This window comes from Zalophus californianus, chromosome 1 (assembly GCF_009762305.2).
Source record: "Zalophus californianus isolate mZalCal1 chromosome 1, mZalCal1.pri.v2, whole genome shotgun sequence".
Classification (NCBI taxonomy): Eukaryota; Metazoa; Chordata; class Mammalia; order Carnivora; family Otariidae; genus Zalophus; species Zalophus californianus.
The window spans coordinates 184,492,950-184,510,793 of NC_045595.1; the positions used below are offsets into that span (position 1 = coordinate 184,492,950).

At 36.1% G+C, this 17,844-nt stretch overlaps 1 protein-coding gene across 1 annotated transcript in view; it reads left to right on the top strand.

Annotated features, from left to right (window-relative positions):
• The window catches only part of ROBO1 (roundabout guidance receptor 1), a 1,115,645-nt gene that overhangs the window by 1,048,414 nt on the left and 49,387 nt on the right, over positions 1-17,844 (top strand). Inside the window, 5 exon segments of the mRNA XM_027585188.2 lie at positions 4,886-5,007; positions 5,669-5,900; positions 6,870-6,991; positions 10,052-10,223; positions 14,199-14,396. Of these exon segments, the coding sequence (XP_027440989.2) occupies positions 4,886-5,007; positions 5,669-5,900; positions 6,870-6,991; positions 10,052-10,223; positions 14,199-14,396 (846 nt within the window).

Genomic DNA, 17,844 nt, shown 5'->3' on the forward strand with positions numbered 1-17,844 from the left:
TGAAATGTACATATTGAATAAAAAGGTGATTTGAATCAATCTTTACCCTTTTTTAACATACTGTCACAAAAATACGTTCTTATATTAATAGAAAAATAAAATTCTAGATGGTAGTGATAGAAATATGCCATTATTTTCTTAACATTCAGAGGAATCATAATATCTCAGTCTTGAGTTTACCTTTACAAAGGAAAAAAAAAGTAACTTAGATATAGTGATAGTAACAAGTTGTACACACAAGGACTGAAAGGCTTAAAACTATTTTTTACTGGTTTTAGAGAGGGTCTGCCAGCCATTTTGCTTGTTTTGTCTTCTCTGATGAGTGTATAAAGAATCTTTCTGGAAGGACCTTTTGCTTCAGAATTCACACAGAAAGCAAACTGAGTTGTAGAACATGTCCATGTTTGTCTCCTGCTGTGTGAATTCAACACACCCAAGTGCCTATATTTGCTATTATGAGTCACTTCATCAGGAACGCTAATATTCTTGGAGCCTGCCTTAATGCAGTTTGAGGTTTTCAATATTAGATACGCATTTGTAAAGAATGCAGACCCAATGACAACTGTAAAGTGAATTTAAATTTTTGTCCCGACTACAGGGGTCTCTACCTAGGAGACTCCTCCGTTTTGATTGACTGCTATTCTGTTATATACTCCTATGAATGATTTTGTAGTCTACATCCTCATTTGTAAATAAGGAGGTAGTTCACAATCTGAAAATTAATTTAAGTCTTTTTACATTTTAACTGAATTACCTTTCTATGTGAATAGCTAGGGGAGCAACCTAAGTGAAATAAACTCATGTCATTTGGAAGGCGGGAAATATGGTGAAATAGGCCTGCCATTTTGAAGTCAAAGGATTTTTAATCTCACCTCCTGAACCTATGAGCTATGTAGCCCTGAGCAAGTTAGTTTGTCCTGCGCTTCAGTTTCGTCACATATATAAAATGGGGCTAAAAATAGGCACTCCACAGGTTTGGACAAGGATTAATTAATTTATGAGTGTATAAGACTCAGATTTCTGTTTTCTGCCATAAGACTTTGTTATTGGACTCATGTTTCTTTTACTGTCTGGACTAAAAATAAAGGGAGTTGATAAACTGCAGATATCATGAAACTGAGAAAGGCTGAGGAATGAGAGCATTGGAATTAAATCTGTCTCACTAGACAGGAAGGATGGGTCAACACTAAGGTTAAATTAATGGAGCAAATTCAGAAGTGTGCCACTTAAACTTAAGGTTTAAAACTTAACTGTGGAAGGATGGACTAAGGATACCAGGCTTAAATGGGGAGTACATGTGTGTGTCGGGGTGCTGGGGGCACACAGATCTCAGTATTTGAAGTCAACTAAAGCACCCATTTGAGCCAACTGAGTGATGTCATTGCCAAAAGAACAAATGTGGTCTTAGCTGGCATTAGCAGAATTATGTCTGGATCAAGTAATCCCCTCCCTTTACTCTGAACTGGTCAGGTTATGAATGGAATAATGTGTTCTTTTCTGAACACTACATTTTCAGGTAGACTCTTAGGAGAAGGACAAGGAAGTTAGTTGGCAGAGCTGCACTGAAGGCTGAAAATCACATCACTGGAAAAGAAGTTCAGGGATCTTGGCGTGTTTTCCCCCCAAAATAAGAAAGTTAGAGTAGACATGATATTTTTTTCCTTAACATTTTAAGAGACCATCATGTGAAAAGGGTATGTGTATTTTAATCCCAGGCAACAAAACAGAACCAAGGAGTAGAAGTAACATTGAGGAAGATTTCATTGTCTGATTCTTGGGCTGCTTCTGAGATACCGTGACGCTCAGCTGAAGGTTAGGCTGGAACTTGGGGAAAAATCTGGAAGAAAGAACAGAACGTTTGTGTAGTAAGGATAAGGAGAAAAGCCAGGGGTGGAGGGCATTCAGGAGAGACTTATTGGAAATGGATTCATAAGAGAGCAGCCATAATTTCTATAACCATTTCTGTAACATGGCTGCAAAAAAAAAAAAAAATTTCCCCAAGTAGAGATTCCTATGAAGGAGCTGGGTCAGAGTTAAAGGTACAAGGCAGTTTTCAGTTCAGAACTCAGGTAGACCCATGTCACAGTTGGAGTTAGAGCCTTGTCGTAGGGTAATCGAGATGTTTTCCCCCAAAAAAGATTCAATAGTGCAAAGAAGATGACATGAGTTGTGGGCAAGTAGGGGGTGTGTTGGCCATTGCTGCGATGGTGGGGTTGTTGCCACTGGAACTACTGTGTCTCCTCCCTGTGTCCTACCTGCATAGCGTTCTGAGCCCTGTCTTTGAAGAATGTGTACACAGACACAGAATGCACGGCATACGTATGGTACAGGTAATAAGAACTCAGTCATTGTAAATAACGAAGTGGGGCCTGCATGAGCTCTCTTCAGAGACTGTGTGTAGGGAATTCCAACACTGGGGAAGCAGCCGGGTAGAATTACAGTCTAAAATTTCCTCCAGATTAATTCCGAGAATGTTCGGAAGGACCTTTTACATAATAATACATTTTCTTTTCAAGAGGAGGAAAGGGACAAGGACAATAAAAGGACCAATTCATAAACTTTTCAATGTTATTAAGTATTACTTTTCATTGTTCTCTCTGATGGGCCATTTTTTGAATATTCTAGGCTGCTGTTGCCAAAATAGTTACACCAGGCAAGGGAGTTTCGTAGTTTACATGAAGGGATTGACTGACGAGTTTATCTCAAAGCAAAGAAATTAGAGATTGCGATGAAAATCATAGTAGTTACCATTTAAAATGGTTATTTACATGTTTGTGGTTACTTCTGGAAAGGCAGAAGATTCCCTGATAGAAGCTTACCTATGAGAGGACATGTGTTTTCATACAGTGATTCCCTTTCACTCAACCAACGTTTATTAAGCACATTCTAAATGTATGGCGCAGGGCTAGGTGTTCTGGGTTCACAAAGATCAACCCAGTCCCTGCTTTCAAGACAGGGCTTCATATGACTTACAAAATGCAGTTCTCACAGCAACCCTCAGAAATATCTGCCATTGATACTGCCATTTGCCAGGTGAGAAAACAGAAAAATAGGTTAGGAAATCTTCCCTATGGCCGATGAGTTGCTGAGTTGGGGTGCAAACCCAAGTCTGTCTTATCGCAAGGACTTCATGCTTACTCCAGAGATAGATGGTAGCTGGAATCATCCGAGCAATAGAAACCAGTAGGGAAGGAAGAACATTGGAGTTGGGAGCATGAGGGGCAAGTGCTTTGTGTCTCTAGGCTGTGATAATAGGTTGCCTGAGGGCCAGTGTTAGCCAAGGATATTTGTGAGGGATGCTAAAGTATGAGAATCCAAAATTATCTGTTGTTTTTGGCATTTTGCTTATTTATAAGCTTAATTGATGAGTGCAGTATATATGTACAGTCAAGGGTATTATATTTAAGAGTGTTAAATAGCATTCTTGATCTGTCTTTCTATTTGCCTGACTTCTGTGGAGTCCCTCAAACCTGAATAACCTCATTTTTTTTGTTTGTTCCAAGTTTTTAATTTAAATTCTAGTTAGTTAACATATAGCATAATATTGGACAACCTCATTTTAATAAAAATATTTTTTGCTTCTTGTTAGGAATATCTTTAAAGATAGTCATTCAGAAAACTAAAATTCTCATTTCTGCTGTTTATGGGATGGTAAATACTCTAGCGTATATATGCCAACATATACTACTCTGAGAAAGAATTCTGGCCACAAAAATCTCTTTATTTTCTTCCCTACTTCACCCTGTGTTCCCTTTTATTATTTATTTATCTTTTAAGATTTTATCTATTTGAGAGAGAGAGGAGCACAGGGAGGGACTAGCAGCCTCTGTGCTGAGCGCAGAGCCCGATGCAGGGCTCAGTACCATGACCCTGAGATCATGATCTGAACTGAAATCAAGAGTTGGATACTTAACCAACTGAGCCACCCAAGCACCGCCCGCCTTTTATTATTGTAAGCAAAGCAAGATATCTGTATTTAGAAAACCTCCTTAGAAATGGGCAATTTTTACTGAGTACAGACTTTAGAATTTTAACAAATCCCCTCCTTATTGGGGGAAAAAAGTGCAACATATGAACACTAGTAATAGTTTAATTCTTACCTTATTGGTCTCCTTTCTTAAATTTTGGTGTTCTTGAGATTAAGAACTTTTTATTTAACCTTCTTTACAGTGATACAATAACAACTAAAAAAGCAAACCATTAAATAGATGGTTAGGTACTCTCTTCTCATCAGATTTATTTTGTTATTCTATTCTGTTCTGTTCTATTCTGTTCTGTTCTATTCTTTCATTTTACTCCATCCCATTCCATTCTACTGGTGGCTTCTGTATCCCTCATCATAGCTACTACTAACTTACCATATACCTTATTTGGGAAGATATCCAAGTTCATCTTATAAGATGTAAGGTGTCTAATTTCTTTTTGTGCTTGCTTTTCACTTTTATATGTTTCCACTCTTTTCATTACTCATCCACTCTATTGCAACTTCTGGCTCTTTTCTTTCTTGCGTGGTCAGGATCACTGTCAAATTTTATAACAAACTCAGGGGATTGCACTCAGCTCCTCATCCTTGGTGAGAAAGTGATCATTCCATGGTAGGAGGCACCCTCAGATGCTGCTTTTTGCCATTGTTACCTTTGCTTCCTGCTCTTTCTTGCTTTCTGCATGCCCTCTGCTTGTTCCCTCTCTCTCTATGTCCCCATCTTCCCTACGCCAATAAAAAGGTTAAGTTGTTCCCATTTTATCCTGTATCACAGGTTGGCTTCCCAGTTGGAATGATTCTTCTCTGAGAGTTGCTATGAATGCACGGATTGTTCCACCATGCTTTCATTCAAGTCAGTTACATTGCATAGGATGGTAACACAGTCTTCTTGGATTGTTGCAGATGTTCCCCCAACGAGTCAGGGAATAGATCACAAGCAGGTCCAGAGAGAACTGGGAAATGTTGTACTGCACCTCCACAACCCTACCATCCTTTCTTCCTCTTCAATCGAAGTGCACTGGACAGTGAGTCATTATTGTTGCACTATTTGATTTCAGTTTCAATAAGCAGATGACTTCTGGGAGATCATTATATGAAAAAAATATTTATGGAACAGATAGTTTATATATATGTCCACCAATGACAGCCTTATAATGTAAGCATTGTTTATTATGGTAGCTGTGCACTGGCTTTCAACAAAAACAGTTTCATGTTGTGTGTATTTTCTATTATACAGCAATAGTAAACTTTACCATTACCAAAGGAAAGGAACACGTATTAATTATAAATATGGTACTTGTGACAGGATCGTTATTACATAATATTTTTTAGACGTAAGAAATATTTCTGAGTAGTATTAAATTGGCGTCTAAAATTGGAAAGTTTAAGGATCAAAAGATCCTTTTCATCCTGACACCCCTAAGACGGCTGTCACAGAACTGCTCTGATGCCTAAAATTTCTGCATGAACCCTAGAAATTAGTATCTAACATTATATAGTAAGCTGAAAAAGTGACTATATTACAAAAGACAGTGATTTGTTTTTCGTGTTCTATTTATATATAAACTAGAAAACTATAGGGTGAAGCCAGATAGAATTGTTTGCATTTTGTCACATTTAATTTGCATAATTTTTAAATAAGTCAATAAAAGATATAAATGGTTGTATTTTTTGTCGTTTTAATAGGTGGACCAACAGTCTCAGTATATTCAAGGTTATAAAATTCTTTATCGGCCATCTGGAGCCAACCATGGTGAATCGGAGTGGTTAGTTTTTGAAGTGAGAACCCCAACCAAAAATAGCGTGGTTATCCCTGATCTCAGAAAGGGAGTCAACTATGAAATTAAGGCTCGTCCTTTTTTTAATGAATTTCAAGGAGCAGATAGTGAAATTAAATTTGCTAAAACCTTAGAAGAAGGCAAGTATAATGAAACGTGTGATTACTGTGCATTGTAGTACATTTGTTAGGTTTTTATTAACTTAATTGAAAAAATCTTAATGTTAATTGTGACATTAATTAACTGTCTTGATATTGAACGTTATATTTTGCTAAGAGATTTTATTCAGTTAGAACTACTAGAAATAAAAACTCTGTAATACTTGACTTGCTTTAATAGCCTATATAAAAATTTGCAAATGTGAACCATATAATGGCATATGTAGGACATATTCAGTTGTTGAGAACTAAAATTCACATTTAAAGATGAATTTGTTCTCAATTTGCTTGACTTTCCATTAATTATTTTCCATTCACTTATTGAATGTTACTTTGAGTAATGATTTATAAATAAGGTGAGTAATGTTTTGGTTTGCCCAGGAATTTCTGGGGTTAGCATTTTATGCTTATTCCTCATGTCTGTGGAAACCCCTCAGCTCTAGAAAAACCAGTATGATTGGCCACCCAATACCTGGAATTTCAATCTTAGTATTTACATAAAAGTAAAAAAAGGTTACGTGTCACAAGTATACTCTGTAAAAATAACCAGAATTTTCCCTAAAATCTACTTATTTTGATTACATAAATGATAGGATATAGTTAATGTCATGGATGATTAATATATAGCTTTATACTTTGGAACCTTTGTAGGGAGAACATGACACTAAGGTTACAGGGTAGGAGGAATAAGAATTTTCCTGGGATGTTTTGTGGAGATAATCTACATAACTTTGGTTATGGAAAATTCGCCATAAACAAAAGCTTTAGGAATTTTGAGGAGAAGCTTAAATCGGTTGGTGAGATACATCTTTAAGTGATGAAATACATCTTTAAACCATATGGATATATTGACATATATTTTACATAGTTATTACTTGACTTTAAATGTGTCTGCTTTCAGTGTTCTCTAATATACTCATAATGTATCTACTTTTTAAAACAATTTAATAGCACCCAGTGCCCCACCCCAAAGTGTAACTGTATCAAAGAATGATGGAAATGGAACTGCAATTCTTGTTAGTTGGCAGCCGCCTCCAGAAGACACTCAGAATGGAATGGTCCAAGAGTATAAGGTAACACATATATAGTAATTACTGAGGGACATCCTTCTCCCCCTACAAAGCAAAGCAAAAGAAAAAGCTTGTCGAAATTGTGGGTATTTGGCGCCATCTGCTGGTGCGTAAAGCAACATGTAAAATTATTTTTAAAATACTTCCCTGTTTATTAGGTAATTGTGGAATAAATCTTAAGCCATTTGAAAAAACAATTAACTTAAAAGAAGCAATCTATATGGTCACAAAATCTATAGGTCCATATAATTTTACACAAACAACAAGTATGAATGCTAATAAAAAATTGTGGGTTTTTTTACCTTAAAAAGCTAGCTTGAATATATTTTGCAGGATTGGATTGCCCCATGGGATGGGCTAAGAGTCAAATACTATCAAATAGGGTTTGCTTTCTTCTTCTTCTTTTTTTTTTTTTTTTGACATGTTTGAAGTTTTAGAACTTTGAAGCTAAGTTGGAAAACTTATTTTAAGGTGCACAAATTTTTTTTTCCCTGTAAACCTTGTTTTAGTCTCTAAACAAAATTTCATATCTCAGAAGAGATTCAGTTATAAACTTATGTATGTTTAAATGAATTTTAAAAATAATAAGGTGGCAAGTGACTCAATCTGATAATTCTGATAATTATTTTGACCTGTGAAGTCAGCAGCTCTAGTGATTAAATTTAGAGTCTTACATAGACTTGTTTTGAGCAAATAGTTTCAAGCATGACAAGATACAGTTAAAAACAAAATTAGGCTCATGAGAGGTATCCTGTCAATGACTCTGTATTATAGGAAAGTCTTAATGATCTATGATAAATGAATAATTGATAGATTAAATCAGGGAAATCTCAATAGAAAATAGATTTTACATGTCCCTTTTTCAACATGTATGTAAACACATTGCATACTAGAAGAATTTTAACTGTGAAACATTTTTTCTCTAGATACTGCTTTATATTTCCATGATGCCTGAGTATTTTTTAGTTACTAGCTAAATTGTGATACTTAGTAGTTTATCTCCTATATGTGAATACTTTATACTGTCTCTATTGATATGAAACTGATATTCAAAAGGTGACCCACATTTATCTTCTACAGGTAATTAGATGCTAACATCAGAATAACTTGTGGACTCATTTTCCAAACATATGTACCTGACCACCATTCTCAGAGATTCTGTCTCAGTAGGTCTGATGTGGGGGGAGTTGCATATGTACTGGGATAGATCTTTCCAAGGTGATTCTGATGTGCATTCTTGGTAAGGCTTGCCAATAAAGACCATCAATGTTCTTTTGAGTAGCAAATTGATTTGGACAATAACCAGATATACTGAGCTTCGTTTTAGGCCTAAAATTTTCTTAAAATGATTTTTAAAAACAAACTGAAAACCTCTTTATGAAATCTGCCAGAATTTTAAAAGGGTGACATTTAAAGTATTTAAAATTGTGCCATGAATGCCCTGTGAATGTTCTAAGATATTTCAAATTAGATCTTCTAGTGTCATTGAGTCATTAAAAGGTAAGAGTCTCTACAATTTAAGTGTTTTCTTGTGAATTTCAAGGTTATCTCAAGACGAGGGAGTAACAGGATGCTACGGTTCAGTCCAGAAAAATGAACGGTTATAGAGATTTTTAGGGATTTAAAATGAGGTGATGTCTCAGCTCTCAAGCAAAATTGTATAATGTAGGCATTTTCCCCTAAGAGTCAAAACTCATTTCTCTCCAGAAGAAATGCAAAAGGGTGGATTTCACTTAACTTCATGGTCAATTTAAAATAATAAAATGCCTTTCCGAACCTGATTGACTGGTACAAGATCAGTTTGTGGCTTTGGTTCAGCTGCGTAATGTAATTGGGGGGAAAAGAAATCACAAAGGACTCTTTATTTCCAACTGGTCAGGGCCTGGTATAGAGTCTGACCATTTACTGGTGTTATGCATTGAAACTATATTAAAATAATATTAACTTGTAAAGAAAAAAATGAAAGGTTATTGCTCACGTGATAGGGGACACTGATACTCCTAGATTTATTTTAAGTCCCATTTCCTATTACAGTTTAGACAATAGGCTACTTGAAACTAATCCTACATTTTGCTTGAGGACATCATAAAGAATATAGAGCATGTCTTACTACTCCATGGATCATTTTCTTATATTAACTGAGTCCAAATACTGTCATGCACCATATCCAACTTCTTAAACATTGCAAATCACTCTATGGTTAAATAACCCTTTAGTGAAATTTAAATTAAGGATTGCAGTGTAGTTCAGAAGCCTTAATTTCCTGAAAATAATTTCCTGTCATAAATATCCTTATCAAAGTTAATGAGCTCTACAATAATTTTCTTATTAGAAGAATACTTTTCTTTCAAGTCAAATATGTATTGTTATTCTTTATGATCTCATCTGTGTTATCAAAGACAAATTAATATTCCCACTTAAATATAAGATCAGAGTGCTAATTTTCTCTCATTGATAGTAGTGCAACATGCCACAGGCTGAGAAGACTCCTAGGAAGATCCCAACTCCTTATGTCCAGTTTTATTTATTTATTTTAAGTAAACTCTACACACAACATAGGGCTCGAACTCAGGACCCCAAGATCAAGAGTTGCGTGTTCTACCAACTGAGCCAGCCAGGTCCCCTGTCCAGTTTTATTTTTAATAACCATATTTTTGCAAAGGTACTTTAGATTTAGTTATTGTTCTTTATCTGGATATACACAGTTTTTTGCAAAGCTCCTTTTTTTTCTGGCAAATAATTTCTAGGTGTTTAAAAATAAAAAACTGATAATTTGGGCTGATAGCCTGTGTCTTTGAACAAAAGTCTGTAGACTTTCCTAATAGAATCCTTGAGAAGTATATGAGAAAATTAAAAGAGGTCTTAAAGATACTGCTAACCTGAGGTTTGACTGGGAAAGTCCCCTCAGAACTAGACCCTAGGAGAAAATGACGTTTGCAGCATTCTGTATCAGGTCCATGATAAGTCTGAACTTGGTCTCAGTCTAAAACCGAAATACTATGTTGATCTATGCATTCGCTTAAATAATTTACCGGCTTAAAATTCCTTGTGCTCTTCTTACAGGTTTGGTGTCTGGGCAATGAAACTCGCTATCATATAAACAAGACGGTGGATGGCTCCACCTTTTCTGTGGTCATTCCTTCTCTGGTTCCTGGGATCCGATACAGTGTAGAGGTGGCCGCCAGCACTGGGGCCGGGGCTGGGGTGAAGAGTGAACCACAGTTCATCCAGTTAGGTGAGTGCGCAGATCTGGTTCGAGAGTCTATTGCTGCCCCCATGGTCCTGCCTTTTTTGGTTTTTGGAAAGAGACAGAAATGATAATGTTAGTTTTATTTAAAATATATGCATTATATGTTGTATAAAATATGTAAATATAAATACATAATTATATAAATATATAATATGATTATATAAATACATAATACATATCACAACTAGACTGAAATGTAGCCAAGCACACGTTTTAAATTGTATTTCAAGCAAAGGTTGTCAGCATTCATTGTCATCCTAATTCCATCCTATTGAATTTTCTTTCTTTTTTTTTTTTTTTTTCCTATTCAACAAATACTCTTAATTGAACATCAGGGATACCTCAATGAACAAGAAAGACACAGTCTGAATCTTCATGGAATTTACAGTTATTTGGATTTAAAAAAAAAACTTCCATGAAAAACTTAAACTAGGTATTAGAAGTTTAAGCAATATACAATTTATATTTACTATTTTGGTGTCTATTTAAAACTGTAATTGCTTTTTATAAGAAAAGATGGATCCCAATGTCAAAGAGAATCGGGATACGGTTCTATGCTAATTACTTGGAAAGGTAAATATGATGTGTGCTTCAGAGGTGGTTAGAGGAATTAAAAAAGGAAAAACATTAAGAAAAAAAACTGACAGAGAAGCCTTGTTACTACAGTTTCCTCTAGGGAATGTGGCATGAATATGAAATACAAGTTAGTAAGTGGTTACTAGTAAAAATCTAAAGAAACAACAACAAAAACAATTATCAATGGAAAGGGGAGAGAAAAGTGTCGCTATTAAGAAGCTACATTTAAATTATGAAAAATGCTGAATGTAGAGTCAACTGGTTTATTCCTTTCAGATGAGAAGTTAAGCATTAGTAAGATTTTGTTAGGAAAAGGATCAGATATATGCATTTTTATACTTCACAGACAAGTACATAGTGTTTTTGCATTTGGATGATAATTGAGGACATCCTAGAAATTATTTCAAAACAAAATTAAGAAACATTTGGCTTTGAATAAACTCCATTGCTATATAAACTCTACATTCAGTTTGGAAACTCCTATCATTGTTCCATTGTCAAGACAGTGCTTTCTGCTCTAACGGATGTCTTTGCTGAACCTCTGTGGTGTAGCACTATAAAGTTCACCTGAAGTGTCGTAATTGTGGGGTGGGACTCTGTACCATGTAGACAGGGAGGGTCACGGGCTGATAAGGTTTACCTTTTTGTAACATGGAGCTTCCAAGGCTGACCCAAGGCCAGCAGAGAGAAAAGAAACCCACAGGGTGGGGCAGGATTTAATGATGCAGGACTAGAAATGGTGCTCATCACTCCTGTGCAGACCTCAAATCGGGGAATGGGAACACTGCCAAATGAAGTCACTGGCTAGAGAGTTACCTCCTGAAAACTCTATCGTATGAAGGTAACATTCAAACCTTTAGAGGAGAGCTTGTGCTATCTGCCACAGCCATGGTCCAGAATTTGATTTGGGGATTATCTTTTAAAACAGTGATTACATATGCAACTTTTAAGCAAAAATAGTTTCATGGTTTATTTCAGGTTCATTTATTACAAAATTACAAAATAGGAAACTATTTAAAAGAATTGCTTGATGCATCTGTTACAACGTTAGGTTAGACATAGGGGAAAATAGTCTAAATAACTCAGAGTTGCCCAGTTTTATGAAACATCAGTATTAACTTATTAAAATTGATATTATAAGTGGCACTGTGATGACCTACGCACTGTTGATGTCATTTACCTTTTTTTTTAAGGTATGGTTTCAGTCCTTTTTCAAAGATGCTTTGGAAAAGGACTGTGTGTAATTTTATTTATTTGAGATTTAAATCAGGGGATTTAAGGGTCAAATTGGTTTCCTTGAAATTATAAATGTGTTCCCGTTTTCCATATCTTGATATAGCCTCAGCTGCAGGGAGACAAAGACTGAGATATAGAGTGGCCGTTTTAATTCATTAGTCACACCACACTTTATTCTGCTAAGCCCATCTGGTTGCTTGCATGGAACCTCTCTTGGCTGTCTCCATAAAATCTGAAGCTACCCAACTTAACCTTGCACAAATAGCCATGAAATCCATAAACTTAGGAGATACAAAGAGTGTATCAAGGGAAAAAAAAAAAAAAAAAGAATAGGTCTGCTTGGTGAACTCTCAGAGGATGAAGTGCTTTTAGGAAAACCATAGATAAAAGAGCCTGGAACATGAAATAAAACTTTCAGTCAACAAACAGTTGAAGGCAGGTGACCGAGACAGTTTATAAAAATAGGTTTTACAGGCTTGACCCTCCATAGAATAAAATCTGGAACTCTGTTCAAGAAAAAAAAAAAGCAAACAAAACACACACACACACACACACACACACACACACACACACACACGTAGCAATGTAGCTACCATTTTACATAGAAAGGGGTGCGATTTTCCCAAGGTGGTTTCCTTAGCCATTGAACGCTGCTTATTTTTCCTACGAATGTCTTATTGGGGCACCATATCATTTAATAAGAAAGAAAAAACAATCTGTAGAATTTTTTTCTGTTTGAGAAATGTTCTTCATATATAATGAGCTATACCAGTTACTTTTTTCCTGAAAAAAAGGAATTTTGAACTAGAACAAATGGTTCTATTTTAAAGCAGGTTGATTAGCAAAACATTTTCGGAGTCAAATAAAATTAGATGATTGTGAGAAAGCACCATTCCTAATGAAATGGACAAACACCTTCTTGTTTCACCAGATGTTGTGGGGGAAGAACATTAAAACCGCGAGCACTGATGGGAATTGTGCCCACTGGGCATCCTCAGTGTTGACATCACTCAGTGCCAACAAAGTAGGATGTCGCTTTGATCATAGAACAAGGGTTTGCAGGTTTCTGCAGACGTTGCTGACTGCTCTGTATGACTTGATGAAATGGTGGGTTTGAAAAAAGGAATCTCTTAGTAGGTTTAAACATAAAATAAGTAGATTTTCACTGCCAGAAATTCCATCAGTTTTAAATTATTGAATCAGAAGAACAGAAAACATACACCTTTTCGACTGTTCTTAACACTAGATAGTTCTTGTCCATATTTAATGTTCTTATATCTATTGCTGGTCATGGCTGTTATATTAGAAGAAAGAGAAATTACTTAAAAAACAAACAAGCAAACTTTGGGGCACCTGGCTGGCTTAGTTGGTACAGCATCTGACTCTTGATCTCGGGGTCATGAGTTCAAGCAGCATCTTGAGTGTAGAGATTACTTAAAAAAAGAAAGAAAGAAAGAAAGAAAGATTATACATAGTTATTTCAGTGGTAACATTATCTTAATTTTTCTTTGGTTTTACATTGTACTAAACTGTATAAACCCTGTGAACATAGGCTCAAATAATGCATTTTAGAATCCTAGAATATAGTCATATAGTTGGGGGATTTGGGGAGGAGGAAAACACACATTTTTTTTTTTCAATATGTACCTTAAATAGAGGAAATAATGTTTTATTTATTATCATTTTGAAACATGTAATTGAGGGTTTCTGTACAAGTCTGAGGAAGTTCATGTCTTTTCTATACAACTTATTTGGTACCCCTTATTTATATACTCCTGTTAAAGTATTTCATTTTTTACAATTGTAGCTTTATATTTATCTCAGTTAGCACTGTCCTGTGAAACTCAATCTAAGCAGTAAGAGTTTTGTGGAGTAAAAAATAGAGGTTGTATGCCATTGTCTTTGTTTTTAAATATATTCCATGAAATTATCGTGTCATATTTGTTTTACATTAAAATAGAGTGAATGTAATTTTACTGAAAATCTCATGGACTATTTTAATTAACAAAGGTGGATGTCTCCGAATGAAAGACAGAAATGATCGCCTAAAAATTAACAAAATAATGATAGCCATTTTATATGATACAAGTATGCCTTCATGATCTCATTGAGGTTTAAACCCACATTAATCCAAAGATGGTTTTTCAGATTCTCACGGAAACCCCGTGTCACCTGAAGACCAAGTCAGCCTTGCTCAGCAGATCTCCGATGTTGTGAAGCAGCCAGCATTCATTGCAGGAATCGGGGCGGCCTGTTGGATCATCCTCATGGTCTTTAGCATCTGGCTGTATCGACACCGGAAGAAGAGAAATGGACTGACTAGTACTTATGCGGGTATCAGAAAAGGTATTACCTTTCCTGAGTTTTCCATTTTTTAATATGTTTCAATAACTCCTGATTTTAATCTGTGACTCCTAAATATTCATGTATATATTAAATTATATATATATTAAATTATATATTAAATTATTTAATATATTAAATTATTTCTCATATATTAAATTATTTAATATATAAAGATTCTCTAAAGTGCTTTTATTGTGATCTCTACATATTGACTTCTCTTGAGTAGCAACACTTCAAACAGGGCTTATCTGTTTCAGGCTCAATTCCTTTAAAATATATTTCGCCAAAACAGGTCTACACTTGGTCGTTACACCCTCTCTTATGCTCTTAGGGAATTACCTCACTGCTTTATATTCTTGAAGAAATTTTTTAATCTCCTTGTCACCGGAATTATAAATACAAGCTTTGCACTGACTCATATACCTTTAGAGGGAGTGCTGTAGTCTTTGTGAAGCTAAAGAGATTATTTATAAAATAATTATTTTATGAGTATTTCTGATTAGTTATAAAATAGTCATTTCTTAGTGAATATGGAATGCCCAACTAATTTGCCTTTGCAGAGAGGAAGTTTAGTATTTTTTTATTGTTGTATTTAAAGTTGGAGATTTGGATATGTATATGCTGTTAATTAGTGATGGGGATTTCCTTACAAGTGTGTTTATAGGGTTAGAAGAGAAAGTTTACTTGGCTGCTATTATTTACAATTTTATGGAGGAACCAAGTATGCCGAGGTTCACAGACACTTTTGCCACATATCCTTGAAGTCTGTAGATTGGTGATTTGTATTTTTTATTCTTTGATGAGATTTGTGAACACTGTCAGATAGATAGTCTTCCCTGCCTCTACCTACCCAACAAACCTAATAATCAATTCTGGGCCTTGATGTGCACTACAGGTAGAGTGACTAAAAGTCTTGATTTTCAGGGTAGAGTCCCAATTTATGTCTTTGCCAACAAGTTACCTAGAGTACTCCCTTTTGTTCTCAAAATTGTCCTAGTTTGGACAGCAAATTATACATTCACCCTATTTCTAGGGATTATAAGACAACACTTTTGCTTGGCTGGAAAACAAATTTAAAGAGAATTACCAATGAACACATGCCCTCCTGCACCATCACCATTCTTAAAAAAAAAAAAAAAGTCTACGTATTTTCTAAAGATTTTATTTATTTATTTTAGAGAGAGAGAGAGCATGCAAGTGAGCGTGCTCTAGCAGGGAAAGGGGCGGAGGGAGAGAGAATCTCAAGCAGACTCCATGCTGAGCAGGGAGCCAGATGTGGGGCTTGCTCCCACAACCCTGAGATCATGACCTGAGCTGAAATCAGGAGTCAGATGCTTAAATGACTGAGCCACCCAGGCACCCCAAGTCTACATATTTCCTTTTTTTTTTCCCCAAGTCTACATATTTTCTAAGCAAGCATCTCCTACGTGTCTTAGCCAAGCCCTTTCTCTAATCTGTTATATGCAAAATCAGAATTTGTAGTGCTAGCTATATGCTTATAAAACAGCCTGGGACAGCCGTCTAAAATATTTGTGCTGTCAGTCACAAGGGGTCTTGGCAAAAAGGAGTCAACACAAATTCATCACCCGTACGGTAAAAATAAATTAATGTGCCTCCCTGCTGTGGACATGCAGCCCATCCCTTCATGTACATACACATATTTGCCGTAGCATTATCATCCTTCAAAATGTTTTTTTGCAGATAATGTGTTCTATCTAGAGATGAAGCAAAATGTCAGTATCCCTGCCTGTGAAATGGAAAACAAGGGCGTGGAGGCCAAGAGAGCTGGTGCTCATTATATCTACAGAGTAGAACGATGTCAGACACATGTGTGACCATCTAAAACCTTTGACTTAAAATCCAGTGCAGGGAAGGGGCTTCTGGGTCATGGAGCGGGGGCGGCCGGGGGGGGGGGGGGGGAGGCGGGAGGGGCAGGGTGTTGGGAGCTGTGTTTTGAAGTCGACTTTGAAGAGGAAAAGCGACTAATTAACGTAGAGATGTAGAGTCTCTTGAATGCTCCAGGAGTCTTGTATTTCTTGGTGCCGTGAGGTGCTGCAGCTGTCTAGTTATAACAATTTAATGCTCTATAGTGTCTTGAAATCTGAATGTGTGACATGAAACCCCCTTCCTTTCTGAAATGTCTTTTCTTTCACTAATGTACTATAAGCATGCTGGCAAATGCCTATGAGCTCTTTGTGCAAAACCTATGAAACTAATATCATTGTCATTTTAACTAGCTTGTGTTTAAGCAGAAATCATAGAACATAATTACAAATGTAATTGGTGAGCATTTGATTCTGCTTTCCTCATCTTGCCTCGTTGGCACTTTTTCATAATTCTGTTTCCATGCAATTAAAAAAAAAATGCATCCTGAAGCCTTAAATCGTCTATGCCAGAAACAATGCCAGTAATTATAAGAAAAAAATGAATTGAAAGATTTTAAAGAAATAGATATAAAAGAGCCCCTTGACCTTGAAACCCCCAAACCAGACTTTGGGTAATAGTGAGCCTTTTTAACCTCCCCCCACCAAAGTGTATCTGTAGATACACCCTCTGCTAGAACACTCAGGATCCCTTTCCACATACATCCACACTGTGCACCAACATCACTGGGTAAAAAGAAGTGATTATATATTATTGGAAGCTTTGAGAATTAATTTGTTCTTTGGTGTACAAGCTTTAAAAATTTCATTTAGATGGCCTCTTTTTGTATCTTCTTCAGTGTCTAACTGGGTTAGCAGTTAGCTAGGAGGACTGACAAGGACCTTTCATATTTTTTTTCCTTATGTCCTTGTGATAGCAAATGAATGTTCAGGCACTCTATTCTTGCTTGAATAGCTTTACTTTCACATGTACCTTCTTATATATTTATTTATGAAGACTTGTTACTATGACTCAGAATTATTGATTGTGGCTAAATTACATCGACTCTGAAAAGACCTAACTGAAAGAAAACACAATGGAATTCTTAAGACAGGGAGGGCCTGCCGTGCTGCCAGTGAAGGCCAGTGTATCAGATGGGCACACACAGCACTGAGGTTTTTGTTTTTGTTCCTTCTAGTGTGCTCAACGATAAAACGGTTTGGTAGGAAGTGACCATTGTACCGAATACTCCAGCATGTGCAGTGTGGAGCCCCCAAAGTCTCTAATCCTAAAGTAAATTTCTTGGAGACATTCAAATGTGATGTGGAAAATACATTTTTGGCAGCTTGTTGATCCACGATACATAATCAATATTCTAGTTCGTGTGCATTAAGGATTTCTTAAATGCCAACTTGAGTCTTCAAGGGAGCAGCGAACACTCCCTGGCTTGCTTGACCTGGGAACTGTTTACTTTAAATTAATGCGAAGAGCTTGCAAAATAAGTCAGCCTCCTCCCGCCATGAAATGACATGGAAATAGTTTGTGATGTTATCCAACACCCAGGAAGGGGAGGAGATAGGAAAAG